We start from the raw sequence: 21760 nt of genomic DNA on the forward strand, positions 1-21760 counted from the left end.
GACTTCCTGTGAAGGACTCATGGAAGGCTGAGTATGTTTGATATTTGTGAGGCAGTGTCTCATTCAGGAACACAGATTAAATTTTTGATGAGTTAACTGAAGTCATCCTCTTCAATGTCCACTTTGCACATGCTAAAAAGGACATTTAGACCTTGCCTCCTGTGGTAAATTACTATTTTTTCCACACTACCCCAAGAAATGCTTATTTAAGTAGTGTACATAGAGAGTTTTAAATCCCTAAAGGGTCCAATAAGGAATGTGAGGTTAGTCACTTGATAAGGCTTCTACATTTTTTCTCCAATACATCCATTTATGTGGTTACAGAGGTTTGTATTTCAGTGTTACAGGGATCTAAATCATGAATCATTTAACCTCAAAGTGCTGTGAAGCCATCAGGTATCCATGCTTCACACAAATGAGAATGTGAGACTAAGCTGAAGCTCATCCAGACTGTGCAGGGAGGGATTTCAGTTTTAGTTTGAAAACTTTTCCTGATTCTGAGTGATCAAGAAAGTGGGGATAATGCAAAAAATAGCTAATCATGATGGAAATTGGAAATTTTTTTTTAATCTGCTTTAGGAAAACCCAAGAAAAATTTAAGTTTCTCTGGGGGAAAGGCTTTAAATAGGGCTAAGATAATGTTTGCTGCAATCTATTTTTGTGTTGAAGATCCATTTCACTCATATTTGGCTTTTTTAATTTCAGTTTATTTGGACTGTTTCTTAGTTCAACATCCAGAGTGAACACACACACAATATTCTTGACATGTTTTATTATAAAGCACTTCAGACAAACTGATTCAAAACCAAAAAATTATCATCTGTAAAAGGAAACTATTTTAAAACAGGATTCATAAAGAAAATAGATTGTTCTTAAGCATCAACTTCAGTTGGAGCTCTTCTGTAACGAAATCTAAAGACAAAACTGATGGGCCAAGAGCTACTAATGTCACATATACTGATAAAAGGGAGACTAAGATGTTACACACAAACCATGGAGCATCTTATTGTTGATAATGAAACAGGAACACTCATTAGTTAATTCTGGCCTGACAAAGCAGTCCAACATTTAAATATTCTTCAGTCCCAAAAGAGACAAACCATTAACATTTCTCATTCAATAACTAAGCCAGCCTTGGCTAAGGGTTAAAGCTACTTCAAAGCATGGAACATGATAAGCTCTTCATTTCATGTACTTCTCCTGTTGATCAGCCAAGATTTTTGCTGAGGATTTAGCATCATAGAAAAGTTCATTTATTTCTTCAATATGCTCTTTCTCAATGCTGTCTTTCCCATTAATCTTGGCAAGCAGGTTAGCTGGGGTCAGCAACTGCACAGCATACCTGTGATCAAACAGAGGCAGATGAGTAATTACAATTCAGTGCATCCCAGGGAACTGATGACACAGAGAGCTGGGACATCTGCTAGGAAACACAGCTCTAGCAGCAGTATGAGAAAGCCAGCAAGCACTCCAGCACGTTCATTCATTAAAGAAGAAAAGAGGAGCACTACCACTCTCTTTTTAATGATTGTTAATGTCCCTGTAAAGGAGAGGTTTGTCTGCTTCCAACAGTGAGTTATCCTACAGTGGCTTTAGACCCAGTCATGCTGAATAGAAAACTGTGCCCAACTTACCTTAGGGTTGTCTTGGTACCAATTTCCCCTAAGTGATTTAGAGCTTCTTCACTGATGTTAATCCCTTCTGTCTGAGCACGAAGTTTGGTGATCTGTTGGGAAGAGTAAGTGAGGTATGTGCCCAAACAATTAACATGCTAAATTACTGAACTTAGTATCTGTAAACTGTCAGCTTAGAGATGAGACATGCTACAAAACAAGATGTTGTGGAGAGTTACCCTGGCGTAAATTATCACTAAACCAGAATTTGTAGAATTCTAAGTCTTTGAAGAGGCAAATATAATGGTAAAAAAATGTATCACACAGGGAAGGTAAAGTAACACATCTGGACTGCTAATCCTTCACGGTAACTCTGCACACTTAGCAAACCCTATCTACAAATAAGGAGCAGAATATGAGCACTTATATAAGAAAATGGAAAATGTATGATAGAAGTTAGTGGCAGCTGGAGGCTATTGGATAGCCACAGCAGTTACTGAATTCTGCAGTGTATCACTGGTGCTGCAGAGCAGAGCCCTCCAAAAAGCCCTACAGAAAGCTACACCCTTTCCTTAGCAGCTCACAACACACTTTTTATTCAATTGACAAGAAGATAGTAAAATAAATCAAAAAGTTACTTTCTATGATTCACCTATTCCTTTAAGAAGAAAAAAAAATCACTAAGAAAAATCTAATCTTTCAAGAACAGTCTCAGGCTTGTACCAGTCTGAAGATCTTTACAAAGTTGGAGAGGAAGATATCACCAATAAGCCTGAGCATATAAAGCTGTAACAAAAGTGGCACAAGTCTCTCGGTAGTCTGTATTACCAGCTGAGTGATAAGGGGCAGACTGGATAATGATGTTGTGTTGTAGTGCAGAGATAACTCTGGAACTGCAAGCCTCATATAATACAGGTATTTTTCACTTTGGCAGCTTTGTAAACAAGATATCAAGAAGCACTCGTTTAAATTAAAGCCATAAAAATGCGCTCAGGGAGCAGAGGAAGAGAGGGGCCTGAAATGGCAGAAAGTTGGTGCTAAGATATGTGCACTGAATATTGGCAATGCTGCTGCCAATTGCAATTTCAGGCTGAAGATTTTTTTTTTACCTGTAGATCACTCAGACATCCCCTTCCCTTCATTCAAACACTGCTACTTTGTTCTTCCTCTGCTACAAACAAGGTTTTGAATGTCACATCTTCAACAATGTTTTTTAGAATAACTTTTTATCTGTAACCTGGTAGAACACTGCCTAAAGACTTGAGCCCAAGCCATTAATCCACCACTTGCTTACATATCCATTTCCTATGGAATAGGAAAACAAGTGTTTATCAGGTGAAATACATTAGGAACAAAACATCTCAGTTATAACCTTTAATATCCAAGGCACATATGCAAAAAAGCTTGATTACATCACCTGACAGAATAAGCATAAAAGTGCATTTTTTCCCTATTCTGACTGCACTAAGGTTACTGTGTGTCTTGTCTCAGAGCAGCACTTCACAATGGGATTTCTACTTTATCAACATGCCCAAAAAACTACTTTGAACTGGTTACGAACAAACTCTCAGTAGATACATGACCAGATTCTGTGCTGATAAAGGAATCAATGGTGAAGGCAAAGAGGCTCACACAGAAACATCAGCAGCAGAAACTTCCTCCTAACATGAAAGACAAATAATGAGAGCAAAAATAGAGAACTAACTTACTTATGCCTTGTTTTTACCCCCATCCCAACTGTACTTAGAAGCCAAAGTTAAGTGTAATAGCTCCTCCTCTTCTCCATGAGAAGCTGCCATTCAAAAGGTTTAATTTAAGGGAAGGTTATCTGACTATGGGAACATGATTTATTGGGCCAAATGTCTGAACTCTATTTTTACCTTTAGGAAATGCTACTCTGAACACTTCCTTTCCTTCAGCCCTGGGGAGGGTGGAACTCCCAGCACTTACCCAGCTCTTCTAAACATCAGCATTCAGAAAGTGTCTTACCTGCATGGTAATCTAGCACTAACTACACAGAATTCACTTACACTACAGGGAAATCCAGACAGTCTTTAATATCCGCGGGTTGAGTAAAAGTCACACATGAAAATTTGTTTTGTAGACTAAACCTAATTGTATTGTTAAATCACTGGGCTGTTTCTACTGCAATTTACACCACAGTGCTTCAAAATGTCCTCTAGGTACAAAAAAAATCTCCTGAGAACAGCTCAGGACATCATCAATGAAAAGCTCCTCAAACCAAGTGAAATGAAGCTTTGCCTCTGTTCCATAAATGCATCCACGTCACCTTGGCACTTCTCCAGCAGCAGGAGACCATTATCTGGCATAACACTCTCCTCCACTGACACTATCTCTTAAATAATACAAAGAATTGACATGGTAAACCCTAATGTCTTCTGCATTGTGTCACTTCCCAGCACTGTGAGGCTAATGAGGGGGGATCTTTGACACAATGCATCCTAATGGCACCAAGCATTATAATCAATATACAACGCATTGTGATGGCCCCACAGGAGAACTTCCAGGCATTTGGAAGGATATCTCTGCAACACTTTCTGTGTTTATATTTCCAAACTTAACTAGGGGCACTAAATTCTCCCTGTTTCAGGAGACAGCCCCAGTAGGTTAAAGGTACATAAGGGCATAAAGGCAAAAATGCAGCACATGAGGTTGTATTCCTCAATCCCTCTCATGTGAGGGAAAAGCCTGAGGTCTGGGACTAAAGATCCCATGATGGGACACTTCATCTTACACCAAGTGAAAAAGCATCACCTGCTGAAATCTGCAAACTATGACAAGTATGTCTGTGCAAGAGATTGCTTCAGCTAACAATTCATCCCTCCCTGCAAGTGAGGTGCCACTTCCAGCTTCTCATGTGCTCAGCAACTCCTCAGTGGCTGGAGTCAGAGAGGTTGTGTGCACAGCTTTAACAGCTCACTGTATTGACTCCTACGGAGCTTTCTGACACAAGCCCTGGTGACCACAGAGCCAAACATCTCTACACTAACAGAACAGACAGAAGCTCTGGAGACTTGTAACAAGCTCTTTAAAATGCTGTGCATACCTGCTTCATTTCCTGGGGTGTGTAGAGCATGGTTCTGATAATCATGACTCGATCCAGCAGGTCCAATGGTATTCCATGAGGAGACACAATATCCTCTGTGCCTCTAGAGGAGAAACCAAACAGAAAGAAATCAGACATTACTGGGAGTTCAGTACATTGATTTGGTTAAAATCAGTAAAGAGTGACTATATTAGTTTACAATTGTTGTGTGTCCACAGAGACACACACCCCTGGGTCAGAGACAGGAAATATTCTGGTCTAAGGTTCATTCCAGACAGCCCCAGGGAAACAAACACTATTGCTGGAGCTCTTAAGCATGCCTCAAATATAGTGAGAGGTGCTTTCTTGTATTGTATCTCACAATACAGCCTTATCTAATGTTCCAAGGCATCCTCCAGCAAGGAACAAATCATTCTTACTAAGCTGTTTAGCAGTATCAGCAGAAATTATATATACTATCATTCATTTGGAGAACATCCCCTGTTGTTGAGCAAACCATTCTCTCCATTCCCTCCAGTGAATACTTTGGTGGTTTACATTCCATGCCTGCAATCCAGCAAACTGAGAAGTTTAGGTCTCTGTATGAAGGAATGAAGGACAGGGCAGGATCTAGATCCCCAACCATTTTATTTGTTTGACATACAACTCCCAACAGCACAGCCTGCAGACATATGCCCTCTTGGTTTCCCAGGACCACTGTAATTTACTGTGAAGTCAAAAGATACCCAGATTTAATTTAGGAGAATTACACAGATTGCAGTAAGAACAGTGAAGTGCTGGTGGAGAATTACACTTTTAAGTTCAGTGCTAGTATTTAGGTAGCTGCAGCTCTGGCCATGGTTCTTCATTAGCTGTCACTATTTTATGCAAAATTTCCTTTCTTAAATCACAGCTTTTTCATAACAAGATCTGCAGTGAATCCATGCTGACAGATGTCTACTTCCTTTACTTTTACAAGACAGTTTTTTTATATCTTTGCAAACAGACTGAAGTAATGTCCATCCTAAACATTTTTGAAGGGCTTATCATTCTCACTTCTAACCAATGCAAACAGAGAAATATTAATACCAGATGAGCCACTATGAGGGAAAGGAAAAGCTGGTTATACAGCTGAATTAAATCAATCCAAAGAGTAGCAATCATTGCTAATGACAGCTTGTTTAGACGTAATTAGACCTAGACCACAAACTGGTAGTAGAACTTACAGAAGACTGAAATCAGAGGAGGGAACTTTTACTGAACATGCAAAGAATGCATTTTGTGGGTGCAATATATCAAAGTGAAGTGGAAATGAAAAACAAGTTGGTTGGCAAGACTGAAGAATCACAAAATGTCAGATCAACAGAGCAGGAAAAGGGAAAGGCTGAACTGTGACACACTTTACCAGTATGAACTAGAAGCTGAAGTTTGATGGAATTAGGATTGCAAGCAGCAAATAATCCAGAAGCAGGAAACAATGGTATTAGAGGTTTGTAGCTCTGGTGCTTTTGATGTCCCCAATGTGCAGGTAACAGATGTATGGAGGTATACAATGACAATGGTAACTGTCACAGATCACCCAGAAATGAAACAATTCAGAGACTGTCAGAGGAGAGATGTGTTAGGGGAAAGGAGGAATTCCAGTCAGCCTGGGGTTAAATGCTTGTCCTATCACAAAGCTCACTAGCAGTTCTTGAGCATGAATGCAGCTTGCAACTCATGCAGAGGATTATCACAGGTGTCAATCTGAGAGACAAAAGCCTTCTAAGATTGTAACTCTACTGACACAGCTAATTCCAAGATTTTTGTAACAATGCAAAGTGGCAAATTCAAGTTGAGCCACCATACCTGATAATGCAGTTTCCTCGGTTGGAAGCAAAGATGACAATGGGGGAAATGGAAGATTCCAGGGCTCGGTGCAGGTATGTGAAACACTCAATGTCCAGCATGTGAACCTCATCCACAAAGAGCACACCTGGCACCAGCTCTGCAATGCCTTGATCAATGTATTTGTTCACCACCTTATTGATCTCTCCTCGAAGTTTGTCTGAGAACAAAAAGAAACTGTTGGTTGTTCTGCCAGTGAACTATGGGTCAGAGGGTAAGGCTGGAAGTAAAGAAAATTCTCCTTGAACTTTTCCATGGTTTGGTATCTTACTGCCACAAGGAAAATACCTGTGACTCTAAAATTTTGTGACATTTCATACTGTGTTGGGGAGATATCTGACAACAAAGTATTTCTAACTGAAATACTCACATTTGAAAAATTCATGTCCTTAGACAGCTGTTACAGAGGTGCCATTCTTCTACTCCACCAAAATTCAGTATGATTGCTACATCACTTTCTAGAATTTGTGTCTTACTGCTGCATTCAGTTTGGCTTTTTGTTGAAAGCCTGAACCTCCCAGTGTGGCAGGGATGTTGCAGGATGGGCACTGGCATTCTGACCTCTCACCAGAAAATGGGTGCAGAGCACTGGATACATTTTACCACTACATGCACAAACCATTAACCTGTACTGAGTCCAGCCATTGTAATTCTAGCAACTGTATCATGCTTTTAGAAATGTGAGTATTTGTGAATAGATATTATGTAGTTACTTATTTAAATATAGTAACACTATTTTTAATAATTTTCTAACTGGAAAATACATAGATTATATAATCTCAAAATGCCATACAAGTTTCGTACCAGTAATTTCAGTTTTCTTAGGTTTCATCAACTGTCCCATCATAGAAAGGATGTCTTGTCCTCCCTAGGAAAAGAAAGTGACAGATCAGCTTTGAGGTCATGTAGTAAGCACACATCTTGGGAAGTTTTTAGATCAGGAATTAGTTAAAGAAGTTGTTTCTTAGAGTTAACTTAATACTTTGTAAGAGCAGTCTTTGATAATCTGTCAAAGTTTAGGTCACCTCACCACAGGAGTATTCTAAACATTATCACCTGACTACCCTCCCATCCTTGCTCACTTGGAGAGCATAAAAAATCAAAATGAGATATCCTCTCTTGAAAAAACTGTCACAGAGGAACTCCTAAGGAATGAACTTGTCAGGGCTCACAGAGATGTGGACTGCCTGCATGCACAGTAGGTGTTCAGCCTGTCAACACAAGAAGAATGATTCTAAATTTTATAACGTTTTAATACCATTATTTTTATAAAATAATTTTTGGTAAATTATTTTGAAATTGAATAAATTAATGAGTTGTATTGTTTTACTGTAGGGATTCCAGCCTTTAAACTTGAGAGTGACTTCTGGTTTTGACAGAGATAGAATTCCCTCAAGAGTGGATTTATGTGGAGACACAGGAAGGAGTAATTCTTGTATTTTCTGGGTTTTTTTTGCTGCAATACATGCAGAGCCCTACTGAAATTCACAAAGAAGTTTAACAAGTGACCATGAAACATTTCTGAAATAAGTAAGAATATCAACATAATCCACAGCAGTCAAAAATACTTCAGACACCTTTTATCACAGTCCTTGCAGTTTCCATTTCATAATTATAAAACCATAAACAGAGAGCAGAATATATTAATTTGCATTCAGAACTTCCATTAAATTAAATTATGCAGGTCTGGCTGTTGCTGCCTCACACCTGTAGGCAGCTTTCCTTCTACAGAGAAAGAAATAATCCCTTTTTCTGGTGAGAGGCAACAGCCCACAATGCTCTTTTTCCGCAAGTGATGAGGCACAGCAGTGGAGGGAAAGAGAGCAGGGTCTAGATTTTGCATTAACTGTGAAGGTGGTGGATTCCAAATACCTGTGTGGAAGCTGTCCTACAACTCCCAGACCATTCTCTGTAGTGCCAGGAGTGTTATCCTGACAGTATTCCATGACCAGGTGCATGAATTCTAAGGAAACAACTGCTTTAACCTCTTTAACCTCCACGGCAGAGCCCTGGGCTACACTGGCTTCCAGGTGTAACACCTACTGCTTTTCCTACAGTGGAATCTTTGAGGGTGAGTTAGCTCAACTTCCTACATCTCAATCATTCTGGTAACATCACATCTATCCCAAATAATTTTTCTGTAAAGACTTCATCTGTGAAGTCAGATACCTGAGGTCGAGCATTGGCCACATCCAAGTCATGCAGGGTGACATCCTGAATAATTTCCTTTTTCTTGTGCACATCACCTTTTGGCAAGGGAACATACTCTTCAGCTTCAAGGTCAAATTCTGTAGCATAGATATCACACCTGCCTTGCCTCTGAGGAACAAAAAAGAGAAACCCAAGTATAGAAATTATTTCAGTACCAAAACCTTGAGTGACATGAATTTGATAACATGGTTAGTTCACAATTCCAGTTCTGACAAGCTTCAGCTGACAGTTGAGACATCCCACTCCCTGCTTAGCAACATGCATACCCTATCTGCTGATCAAAGCTCAAAAACTCTGTTGAGAAACACCTGATATTTTCAGTGGCAACAATACTCTACTCCTCTCTCCCCTTCTTTTACCGTACACAATTCTTGCTAAAGGACAAATCCAGCAGATTAACCAGAGATTGGGAAAACCTCCTTTGTAGGTGGGTGATTTATTATGATAGAAAATATTATGCTCATCCATTAAACAGCAAGTATCACTATACACTTTCTAAATCAGATATGAAAAGAATGCTAACTAATGCAGTATTCCCTTCTACATGTATATATCTTGTGGAGAAAATATCAGAGCGATAAAAGAAAGATTAAATACACTGCACATGTCAGCCTGAAAATGACTAAAGTTGTTTGGTTCTTCCCCTCTTCCCTTAGAGATGCCTTGATCTTACAAAAAAGAAAACCCATCCAGACAGCATCAGTGATAGCTTCCTTGCCAGATGACCTTAATTGTGAACCAGATCTCCACATCCTTTGGGTGCAAAAGAGACTTTTCTCTCCCGATAAGGAAAGCACTGGGCTCTTTTTAAAATTTCCATGTAACCATACCATGTCAGTTAAGGTTAATAAATCAGAGAACCTTCTGACAAAGGCAGAGAAAGCTCTGCAAAAAACATACACTTGCATAAAAGTACAGAACTTTCCTTTTACCTTGACAGCTCCACTGTTTGCTTCAATATAAATAACGTCACCGGTTTCCACTCGCTCCTTCTGCAAGCTCTCAAAAATGCTCGGGTCCAGCTGGAGACAAGCAAACAGCACAGTTGATCAAAACAGCTTCATATTGTTATGGTAATCAAGGTAAAGAAATTCAGTTTGAATCTCACTCCCATCAGCTGAAATTAAACTGCAACTCACCCTGACAATACCTCTAGGATTTTATAAAGCTGTAACGTTTGGAGTAGGGATAGCAAATAAATCTGGAAGATGCACAGAACTTGATGTCTTACAAAAAAATCTGCTATTCAAAAGGAAGTGACAGTACCAGAAACATAATGGTACCAGCTACAAAACATACCTCTGAGTAATGTGACAATGTATTTATACTCAATAAAGAGTAATTCTCTAGCTTTCCAGGAAAACTTTTATAAAAAATCTGCCTATAGCATTGAATATATGAATCAATATTCCTTCATTTCTTGAGTCCTTATCCTCTGTGGAGCTCTGTGAGGAAGAGTGGGTGTGGAATATATTAGATGCCTTTGTTTCTCCTGGTACATGTTTATTCACTTTTGCTCTTCATTTCCTTGTTTTCAGAGTGAACAAATGAAAGATGATACTTAACAACAGAGACAGCTTTTAGTTCTCTTCAAGTCTGACAGGGAAATTGAATGGAGACAAGAAAACAAAAGGAAAGTGGGCCTGAGTTGGCAACACACCAGCTCAATTTCCAGTTCTCTATCAAATATTCACTAGAGCATGACACCCCATGTAGAAAGAAAAGATGTGACAGAAAGAATAATTTATATTTAAACAGGTAATATTTCCCAAGCCATCCTCAAAAATTTGGTTCCTGACAATCACAAAAACAAAACCAAACAAGGCCTTTCTCGTATGTTTATTACCATGAACATTAATTTATAGCCAGGGTCAGAGTGTATCACAGACTGAGACAGAATGTGAAGCTCAGATTGCCAACTCAGCCCATTTTTTGTGGTATTTGTCATTTACAAAATTGCATCTGGATCTCGTCCTATCAAAACTCACTTTTAACTCCTTGAAGACATACAGGTGAGTGTTGTCAAACAGAGAAACAGCAGCTGCTCACCAAGTGATGATGGGTTTATCTCCTATTTCTATTAGTAGGACACAAGACCAATATCTAAATATTCTACATAAAGCAGATAAACAGTCAGGATAAAGTTGTCTAGCCAAAGAAAGCAGCCTCCTGGCAGCCCCACCTGACAGAGCGGATCAAGAGCTTGAAATGGAAATAAGAAGTGCTAAGAATAGAAGCTGCAAACTCAAAATACTTAAGGAAATCTCTGAGACTCTACCACACTTACCTTCAACTGTTTGGTTCCCTTTGCAGTTTTGAGTCCTATAATTACATGGCTGATGGTTTTGCCATATCCCCCCATGGGATTCTCAGTCTCACAGGGAGTCAGTTCTGTGACTTCTCCTTCATAAACTTCCTTGGTCTCTTTAATTCTCAACCCTGCAAGAAATTGTTTAACATTGTTTCAGTATACACTTGTGAGTCTGCTGCTTTACTGTCAACAAAATGTAATTTATTGTTAGGGTGCATTACATTTCATGGTAATGTTTTACTTTTAAAGGCAGAAAGATGAATTATTGCTCTCTTCTTCAATATTAAGCGAGAATATCCATCCTGTGCACAAGAATGAAGCTCAGCCCAAGTTCTGACCTGCTAAGAAGTTTATTAAACTTTTAGAAATTACTTTCTTCTATTTCTTATTATTAGTTCTTTAAGTAAATGCTAGGATCCTCTTTTTTCCCTCCCACAAACAGGGAATTGCTTGATTTGCTCCCTGTGCTGAAGCCAGAAATACAGACCATCTTCTGAAACTAGTGACATTAATATGAGATTTATACAATTTCTGGACCATCAAAAAAGCCCTGCAAAGCCACCAAAAATATAGAAGGAAAAAAGTAAACTTTATATTTTAGCAACTGAGTTAAAAACACAACATAAATTGATTAACAGGTACTGTGCTAGAACATAATAAAATTACTAAAGGGTTTATGTATAATTTGAAATATTTTTCCAGTTAATAGCAAAAGGTGAGCTAGATAAAATTTAGCAGAAACTGCTACAACACAAATTTAAAACTATTTCAAAATAGCTGAAAATTACATCCTCACTTTGTTATTTTTCAGACAGCCAAGCAATCATCAGAATATCTGGCTATCTTCTGTTCCAGTCAATTACTGTAATTAACTAGGTTATTTTAAATTGATAAATAATATAGAGCTGAAGACATTTGCAGGCAGACTGTTTCAAAGCAAACCCACTATCATCACCACCACCACTACAATTATGTATGCTCTTACTACACAGAAGTTCAAAGAATTCACATCTGAAGAAACTCCATGAAGTATTTTATGAGACACACATGCCATACCAAAAATAATGAATGGGCTGTAACAAGATATAGGGAAGTCATCCTGCCCAGTCTGAGGGTATTGTGACTTCATAAACCTTTGCTTGTTCCGTAACTTTTCATTTTGCTTTGAAATAGATCAGACACTTCACCAGTAATTTTGAGCTGCTGATAGAGGCTATAAAGAACTGACAAACACGAGTCTGTCTCCCTCTACTGGGCCCAAATTCAGACCAGGATCTGAAATGTGAGAAACAGCCTAACTGTGACAAATTCTCGGTAGGAAATGTTTGCTTTCTCTTACTTACGATAACATAAAAATTTGTGTGCAAAGTTAATTTCAGTAGTTTTAAAAATGTTCTTCAGGTGTGCCAAAGCATCAGACAGAAATTAATGAACCTCTGAATTTAAAAAAAACTGACCTAGACAAGGCTGCACCACACTGGCTCATGATCAATGAGTGTGAAGCAATATGGGAATCTGCACACTGAAACTGCTATAGCCACCAAGTGGACCAGGTTTGTGTGTCCTCTTTGTTTTGCTTTAAATGTCCAGCACAAGCTCTACCCTGCTCTGAAAATGTGGCAGCCTGTTTGTGTTTGGGGTATGATTTGTATGCTGCTGAAGCATGCAATGAATCTTCCAGTTCCATTTCATCTGGAAAGAATGCAGTTCATGTGCTCATTCTGCTCCACAACACAAGTCAAAGCCAAGTCAGCGAGGGCAAACCCACGGATTTGCTTCAGAAGCCTTCCTCTAATCCAGACTAATGTGCTCTTAGAGAGGTGTCTGTAGAAAATATTCACAGATGAATGTGATCTGAACAAAGGTAATTGATGCTTTGAACTTGCTGCTGATAATCCTTTGATTTCAAGTGAATATGTATGTGCCAACTATAAACTTCATTCTCAGAGTTTTTAGAGAGATCTCCTACCTCAAATCAGACCCAAATCCAAGGCAGCAGCTGAGGGCTGTTTGATGCTTTGGTTCAAGAGCACTCCATGGAGATGAACAGGGTTTGCTCCACCCATTGGCAGGTACAGCTTGGCAACACAAGGAACAGCTACACCACAGAAGTGGCTCCTGCAGCAGTTATTTCTTACTGCAGCTGAGCTCCGAACATCAGCTGCTATCATCATCCTCACCAGCTGCTAATGAGCTCTATACTGGATTAATCTCTCCCAGGTTAAATTACAACAATTTGATCTCATTTCCACTCTGTCCTTTTAGGTTTCTTATATATTATAATCTCTCTACTGCATCCCAAACACTACTTGGCCATGAGATTACGTCGAGTCTGTTATAAAAGACTCTTAACAATAAAAATTCTCTAAACTCAGAGTAACTCCTACTTTCTTATAAAGTGATCCAAACCAGTCAGACTTTAGTTTCCAAGGAAAAAAACCCCAATCATTAAGTAAAAAATTTAATGTTAGCATCTCTGATAATTTTTAAAAATTCAGGTGGCTAAACCCCCTGAAAGCAAAATGCATATGAGCAATGATGATGTACACAGAACCTGCTACCAAGGAGACATACAAACAAACAAAACTTAATAAAACCTAAATTAATACTTTCAAGTACTGATGGATGTGTGAGCTGAAGCTTCCCTTGCATCCAGACCCAACCACACTGCAAAGAATATTTTTTTTTAAATGTACTCTTGTAAAATATTTCTTTACCTAGGCAGGGAAGGTAAAACCTGAGATTAAATCCCAACTGGAAAGTGTTTCATTATAAGAAATGGTGGTTACTAGTCCTTTAAAATAATTTAGAGAATTTTTTTTGAAACACATAAAAATATTCAATAAAGGCTGTGTTACAAAAATGTGACATGGAATTCAACAGAAAGGAATAAAAGAAGCTCCATCTTTCATTAACACTAATATTTGTTTAGAAGTGTCTATCTACTGACATTCAGGGAATGCAGGGAACTAACAATGTAGCTGGCTGTTAAATCTCTGCTATCTCTAGAACTGACAACATGGATGGCATAAGTTCCACCTGCTGGTTCGGGTTTCCAAACCTCTGACAGGGAACTTCATCACATCAAGGAAATTTTGCAGACTACTGAGGCTTCCCTCCCCCAGGCCCTGCCAGTTTCATGGTAACCAGAAGACCAGAGACTACTGAAAGCTGCTTTCTTATAAAAGTCAATGGAATACTTTTGTTTCACTGAAGAGCTGAGAGACTTCACCCTGCTGCTGCCAGATGAAGCCCAAGAGGAAACATGGTACAGAAACAGGAAAATTACTGTTAATATGTTCAGGGCTAAAATCAACTGGGCTCACTTTAGCAAATCCTCACACAAACAAGGGCCACTTCTATCTGCATTTATCAGCTGTCACCAGCAGCTGCGTAAGAGATTTTAGATAGTCACTGAGGCTGTGCTGCAAATTAAACCAATTTACATCAAACTTGTAAATGCACCGTAGAATTGAGGATGACATTAAGTTACAGTGTTTATTTAGTTGGCATGGAACTTTCTCTGTGCTCACTGGAACAGTAAATCAGGCTAATGCTGCTGTTTGGGAGCCCCTGATTAAGACTGTTTATTTAGCAGGGTGAAATCACTAAATCAAAAAACAGGAGGAGCATTTTTCTGTCTACAAGTATTTCTGCTAACATAAGAAACTAAAAATTATTTTTTTCTTTCAGCTTTATTAAGTCACAGGCAAAACAGAGGTGAATGTGGAGGATGAGAGAATCTGGTGAAGTATAAACCAAAATACAAAAATTAAATTACAGTTTGTAAACAGAAAACCTGACTCCACTAAGTGTGAGATTCACTAAATTAGGATCAGCACTGAAGAAAATAAGCATACAAAAATCTGAGAATGTCTTGACCACTGAAAAGTTTTTCCTTTTCAGATGACTGGGAAAAAGCAAAGTCAGTATCATGCAAACACTTAATTCTTCTTTTCCTGAAACTTACCAATTGCACGTCGGAAGTTTTCCATTAGAACCTCTGTTTTCTTGATCTCAGTGGAATAGACCTCACTTCCAACCATAGGACAAAAAGGAACTTTGCTACCCAGTTCCTGAGCAATAGCTAAAGCCAAAGCAGTCTTTAAATGGAAAAAAAAAAAAAAACAAATGCAGACACTGATTTTGGAGAGAATTAAGAAATTATTCTTTTTGCACAAAGTTAACTTTCCTCATTACATCACCTTCTATACATCAATTACCAATTTAATGGTAAGACCATTCTGTCTGACATGTCTGACATGTATTTCTCACATATAACAAACCCTCCTCCAACACTGGTGACCTTGGCCAAAGGCTTCAAAAAAAACCCTGAAAACACAAAACTGGGCATTTGAATTTGAGAGTTGATACAGATATGAAAAATAAATAAATAGCATGGGGGAAAAAAAGTAAACCAAGGAAAAAATATTCTGGCTTTTAATATAAAAGTAACTCCTAAAACTTTTTCAGAGGCCTTGTTACCTATGTGTTTAGTAACCTACAAGAGGTGGTTTCACTTTAAAGATGCTGAACACATCACTGGGTACTGCCAGTGTCAATGACACCGCAAAAGTAAAAATATCAAGTAGAAAACTACATCAATACATTGACTGAAAACAAATTCTGGTATATTAAAACATTTTGCAACCGCTACCCTAAAATGGTTTTGACAACAAATTAAAATTGATTTGGAAATACTTCATTTTGTAACAAAACAGAAAAAAATACCTTGCCAGTTCCAGGAGGTCCTGCCAACAGCACTGCTCTGCCAGCCATTTTTTTGCTTTTGATTAGCTCCACTATAACCCCACATGCCTGTAAGTTAAATGTTTATACTGTTAACACAAGTATTGCTATAGGATCCTTTGTTTCAAGGTTACTTAAAGTGTTTAGAAATAACAGGTTTAACAAAAAGTAAAGATTTCAATTTCATGCACACGAAAGGAAATAAAAGATCAGGGACACGTACTTTCTACAATCATTTTATATGACACAGATATTAAAGATCACAGAAAATGAAACTCAATCTGTGAGCCCCGACTCTTTTTCCACTTTTGCAGTCCCAAACACAGAAAGAGGTTTGAAAGTAAAGCCAGAAATGAATCTTGGCTGCCTGAGCCGCAGATCCTCTACAGATCTCCTTTCACGGCCAGGTTGGACGGGGCTCTGAACAACCTGCTCCAGTGGAGGTGTCCTGCCCTCGGCAAGAAGGTTGGAACGAGAGATCATCCTTAAGATCCCTTCCAACCCAAACCAATCTGGGACTCTGTGATGGTTTTCCTTAAGATCCCTTCCAACCCAAAGCAATCTGTGATGTTTTTATCCGGGCCCCGCACTGAAGCGGATGCTCCAATCCCCATCTGCACCAAACCCGCTGACTTTTGCTCGGTTCCATTGCCTCTCACACCCCAATTTCTACGCCGGTACCCGGGAGAACGTCACGGTTCCTGCGCGGAGCAGGAGCAGAGCCAGCACAACCCCGGCCGCCCCCATCGCATCTCACACGGCAGCGGCCACACGGAGGATCCCGGGCACGGCCCTCACTCTATGCCGGGGACTTGTCACCCTCACCGGCCCGGCCCGGCCCCGCGCTCACCTCCCGCGCGTTCTCCTGCCCCACCAGCCCGGCCCCCGCCGGCTTGGCGGCGCCGCTCTCGTCCAGCCCCAGCCCCTTGACATGGCTGTGGGCGGCGATGCGCTGGGTCTTCGAGGTGCTCTTCACCTCCTCGATCTTCATGGCGGGGCACGGCGGGACAGCGGCAGCTCCGGCCCGGCCGCCCCGCGCTCCTCGCACGCGGCCCGCGCGTTACCGGGGCTCCCAGCGCGCGCCGGCGCGCCCCGCCCCCGCCTCGCCATTGGCCGCCGCCACGGCGCTCTCGGCCCTCATTGGGCGTGAGGCCTGTCCGTCAGCCGCGGGGGCTCAGGGTTTTAGGGTCCGCCCGCCCGTTTCCGCGTGCGGCGCGAGCGGTCGGTCCGGGCGGGCGCGGGCGCTGCGGAGGAGTAGGGCCGGGAAGGAGGGGGGCGGTGGAGTGGCTGTGCCTGGAGTCTTTCAGGGAAACGCTGGACTCGGTGCCAGGGTCTGGTTCAGAACGTGGTGACCCCTCATAGGCTGGACCCTGTGAGCTCGGAGGAGTTTTCCAACCGAAGCGGTTCTGCGATTCTCTGAATCGGCAAGGGGGGTTTGGAGAGAGGCGAGCGGAGCCCTCGTGCAGGCGGAACCAGCTCATTCTTGCTCGCAGGTTTCTTGGCCCTGCAGCACCAGGACCACTTTCCTTCCTTCTTTCCTTTCTTTCCTTCTTTCTTTCTCTCTCCAATCCGATGTGGCTCTGGAGCCAGCGTTTGTGCTGCTGCCGGGGCTGGGGCAGTGCTGGGTGCCCTCGGCTCGGTGTCCTGCCCCTGGCTCCGTGTCCTTTCGCTTGCCCGCCCACAGCCGCTGACAGTGCGCCAGGAGCCCCTGAGCCTTATCAAAACCTCGGCTGGCTTTGGCTCACAAAAATAAGCTGAGGCTTTCCCAGGGTGTTTTCTAAAGCTTTGTCAAAGATTCACAAAATCGTTAAGATTGGAAGGGACCACTGGAGACCACCTCGTCCACCTCCCCTGCCAAGGAAAGCGGGGTGGTCTCTCACCTGGCCCGGTGTTGCTCACTGTTTCTAGCGCTCAGTGAAACTGCAGAATAATTCTGTTCTACATCTTGAAAGCCTTCCTGTAAGCATTAGAGGCTGTGACATGTGCTGCACCTACAGCACATATTCCTTATGAGCTTTTGAATTTGAGAGTTGATACAGATATGAGCAATTGAAATGGGTGAAACCACTCCAGCTTCCCATCAGTTCTTTTCATGGCCTGGCAGAAACATCTGTATTTCCAAGGTCTGTGATGCTACAGCTCCTGACTGGGGCTTGGTGGTGACTCCTGTACCTTCTGTGTGGGGTTTAAAAGCTTCATGTGGAGATCACTGACAGTGAAATTTTAGATGGCATCTGGGAGCCTGCAGTTCCAGTGAGTTCTGTTTGTTGTAGGTATTGTGATCTCTCCCACAGAAAAAAAGACAAGGGACTCTTCCCATAGATACAGAGAGTTTTCTGTGATTGTAAAACCATGTCTGTGTCTGCAGTGTTTGAAGCCAGTGGATTAATGTGGTATGAGGCAGGACTGATGTCTGGTGCCATCTTGGCTTTCCTGTGCACTGCCAGGGGAGTTGCACAAGCAGTCCTGTGACAGCACAAACTCAGAGAGCTGTTTTAGGGAGAATGGGAGTTATGGTTCAATTTGCAAAAGCCCAGTGAACCATATACATGCTATTCATTCCCTCTTTGTTCAAGAGCTTCCATTAGTTTTGTTATAAATGTAATTTGGCAAAGAAAAGACTTTGCTTATTGTTGCTTGCTTTTTCTGTTAATTGTTCTGTCAGTTCATATTTACATACTCTAGTTTAAATTTGTAATTACAATATAATTGCACACATGTGTGGTTCAGCACCTTTGTAAGGGTATCCTGCTATAGAACCGTTCAGCTAAGAATTTTTGACTAACAAATATGAGCTATTCTTTAAATAATTAGAAAAGTGTGTATGTCATTAGACTCTCTACATCCTCTCAGGGTCATATTAGTCGCAGAATACAAACACCTAATGGTACTGAGCTCCAGACTTTTTCCTTTGTAAAAGAGCAAATATACAACTCTGATTTCTCCAGTGCATTAAACTGCCCCAAGTGCTGTGGGTAAGTCTGGTCAGAGTTCAAGTTTCTGCCAGTTCTGGAAGAATAATTAGCAAGTCTGGTAAGAGCTCTGAAGGCAGGGGTGTTGCTATCAAGGGGTTCAGGCTAGGTATGACCCTCCTTCTCAAAAGGGTGAAATACATAATAATTTGTTAACTTAGACTGAAACTTGTCCATATGGTCCACGTTATCTTGTTTGATGTTGCAACAAGACCTGTTTTTGAGATTATGGCATTTCAAAGTCTATTTAATAATATTTGCTTATTTATTTTTGGTGAAATTCAATATACAGGAATGTAGATGGTAGGAATAGAGAATTGCTGTTAATTTTCACTGTACCTTGGAGGAAGGATAGAAATATTCTATGTCTATAAAAATCAGATATGCTACATAAGATTCTTTTAACTTTGGAAATATTAATTAGGGATTTTTTCTGCTTAAAGTGGATAACAAACAGAGTGTTAATTGTTTGTCTACAGCAATAAGATGTCTCAAACTCAGCATTTAGGGCCTAAAACTTCTGTCTGCTAGTGACCATTGCTGTTCAGTAAATAAAATCTGCTGCCACAATGAAGGTACAATTTTAATATTGGCCTGCAGAAAACATGATTAAAATTATTTGGGCTTGTGTTTGTAGTAGAAGATGATATCTCAATAGAAATAAAAGTAAAAAATAGTTTGCTGGATAAATGTAAGGCTGGCTTCTCCCTCTTATTTGCTCATAGGTATTAACTGTGGCAGGTTTGGCATTGCTCATCGTATTGACTGTTTTACTCATTCCATATGTTCTTTGAGGATTGTCCTGAAGCTACAGTTAAAGAGGGGCAAAAGAGGATATTCATATGAGGGAAAATAAACAATAATCCTTTAGACCACACAGGATTAATTGTTTATTCCCCAAGAAGAGCAGGGTACAAGTGGAACTACTGGGAAGTTTAGAACTAAACTTCCACATTGTGTATCATCTTTTATAGCTGGTGTCTTGTGTTGTGATGCATCAGTACGAGGAAATATAAAACCTCAACTTTTACATGATTATCTGTGATTTTTTTAAAACTAGTTAATGTGTTAGAGAGGAAGGATAAAATAATTCAATTGCAAACATGAGTCTTCCTCCTTTGTCCAGGCCACTGGATGGAACATAGGTCAGTTGTACAACCATCCTGCCCAGCTCTTTCTATGGATGCTTTGAGTATAATTTAATATTTCACTAGCCAGCTAACCAGAAAAAATAATACCTCTCACTAACAGTCTGAACTGTTATTCCCCAGGTTTAACCAACTCATTTTACCAAGGTTTCTTTTGCCCCCTGGTTTGAGGTCCTCTGTTTGGCACAGACGTCATGCGATACCCGAGGTGGGAGCTGGAGACCTGAGAGCTGTTTTCCTAGACTAAATGTTTGAGGTTACAGGACGTAGCCTAGTTTCACATAAGCTTTCAAATTTCAGTGGGACATGCTGAATCCTGAAACTGTCAAATAGTGTATTATTTTTGGAGTGAGAGAGAGTATATGTGTGTGTGTGTGAATGACCTTTACATTTTTACCCTATCCCAAAAGTCTGACTTCCTGCCCTTTCTCCCATGAGTCCATAAACTTGAGCATTAAAGTGAACATGTTTTAAGGAAGAAATTCCATATAGGAGAGAACAACTGGGATGGAGAATGGTTTATTTATGGGAAAACAGCTAAATGCTACAAATTTTGGGAGGGATATAGAAAAATCTGGAGAAGTTGGGATTCTCTCATTTTGCCAGGTTTCCCTCTCCCTCTCATGTAGGGACCTTCATGTAGGGGTGGGGAGTGGTGGGGATAGTGGTCATGTCTTGTTTTGTTTCCTGCAAAAGAAACTGATTATTTTTCTGCTCTTCAAAGGAATAGGAGTGATGTGAACTACTGAATGCCACACCTTAATTTCAAAATTTGTAATTAATTGTAAAACTTTTTAAGCTAACAGAATGGACCTTTCTAAATGCTGAATAAAAGTGCTTTTGTCTGTCTTTATCATATTTCTTCTTTGATATTGGTGATTGAAGTTATTAATTTCACAGGTACTATGTGCACTCTGATATTTCCTCAAATGATATGTGACAAAATCAGACCCACAGGCTTTAAAACCCTGGAGACAGAGGTATGATCTCAGTGGTAACAACAAAGATGTAGGCACTGAGTTTTTTTCATTCCTTCTACAGAAGAGCAACTGCTTCGCTATGTAGAAACTTGCAAATCTTTTCTGTGTCTAAAAGGATAAAATTAAACCTCCATTTCTATTCCTCCTTATTGCAGGTCACTCAGGAGTAAAAGAAGGGCCAATATTGTTATGTGAGGAGTGGAATGAAAACCATTTTCCTGCAGATTTTTGTCATCCTTCCTTAGCTATCGTTAACAGAAAGAATTATATTTTTTTCATCCCATAATTTCTATCCAGTATCCCTCTAAATTCTGGCTGAGCAAAATGCATCTCTTTGTTAAGCTGGCAGACCAAAATGGGTCTCAGGTGAGTCCTGCTGTGGCCTCTTACATGTGAGTATTGAAATGGGTCCTCATTGACCTCATTGCCAGTTTTCTCAGGAATTGTAGAAAGTTTTAGACCTTTCTACATTGTCAAGGCTTGTTGAAAAATAGCTTTTATTTTAGATGTTTCGAGAGGATTTCTGGATACTACCTTTTCTGGTTGAAAATCAGATCTTTTCCCACCTCTTCCTTCTGAACTCATCTAATAATGCTAAAAGAAAATAATTAAAGGGTAGGTTATATGATACAGGGATATCTGTGTGGATTCTAACTTTTTAGGGCCTTATGGGAATTGATGTAAACTTTCCCTTTCCTTTGCAAGTGCACATTAATGTAACATATTCAGCACAAGGAAGTGTATATGAGCCTTATGATTTAACAGGAAACTATTCAAAGCCTGGGAACTTGGTCTGAAAAGTGACATTATGCTTAATTTGGCTCCCATGACAGAGATTCCATC

At 40.2% G+C, this 21760-nt stretch overlaps 1 protein-coding gene across 1 annotated transcript; it reads right to left on the reverse strand.

Annotated features, from left to right (window-relative positions):
- Positions 1–755: 755 nt before the first annotated feature.
- RUVBL1 (RuvB like AAA ATPase 1) lies at positions 756–16885 on the reverse strand. Its single transcript, XM_054280904.1, has 11 exons — positions 16668–16885; positions 15800–15886; positions 15039–15171; positions 11045–11196; positions 9690–9779; positions 8716–8865; positions 7351–7414; positions 6508–6706; positions 4681–4783; positions 1635–1726; positions 756–1342 (listed from the first exon to the last, which is right to left on the reverse strand). The coding sequence occupies exons 1-11, from the start codon at positions 16806–16808 to the stop codon at positions 1183–1185; spliced, it is 1371 nt and encodes a 456-aa protein (XP_054136879.1). The 5' UTR covers positions 16809–16885; the 3' UTR covers positions 756–1182.
- Between the last annotated feature and the right edge of the window lie 4875 nt (positions 16886–21760).

Source organism: Melozone crissalis, unplaced genomic scaffold, assembly GCF_028551555.1.
Source record: "Melozone crissalis strain CALT ecotype California unplaced genomic scaffold, PUWL_Pcris_2 ptg000029l_1, whole genome shotgun sequence".
NCBI lineage: Eukaryota > Metazoa > Chordata > Aves > Passeriformes > Passerellidae > Melozone > Melozone crissalis.

Coding starts and splice junctions, on each gene's coding strand:
- RUVBL1 (XM_054280904.1), bottom strand. CDS start 16,808: ATGAAGATCGAGGAGGTGAAGAGCACCTCGAAGACCCAGCGCATCGCC. Junction 15,887..16,667: donor GGCAGGAGAACGCGCGGGAG/GTGAGCGCGGGG, acceptor TTTAACTTACAG/GCATGTGGGGTTATAGTGGA. Junction 15,172..15,799: donor GACCTCCTGGAACTGGCAAG/GTATTTTTTTCT, acceptor TTCCATTTAAAG/ACTGCTTTGGCTTTAGCTAT.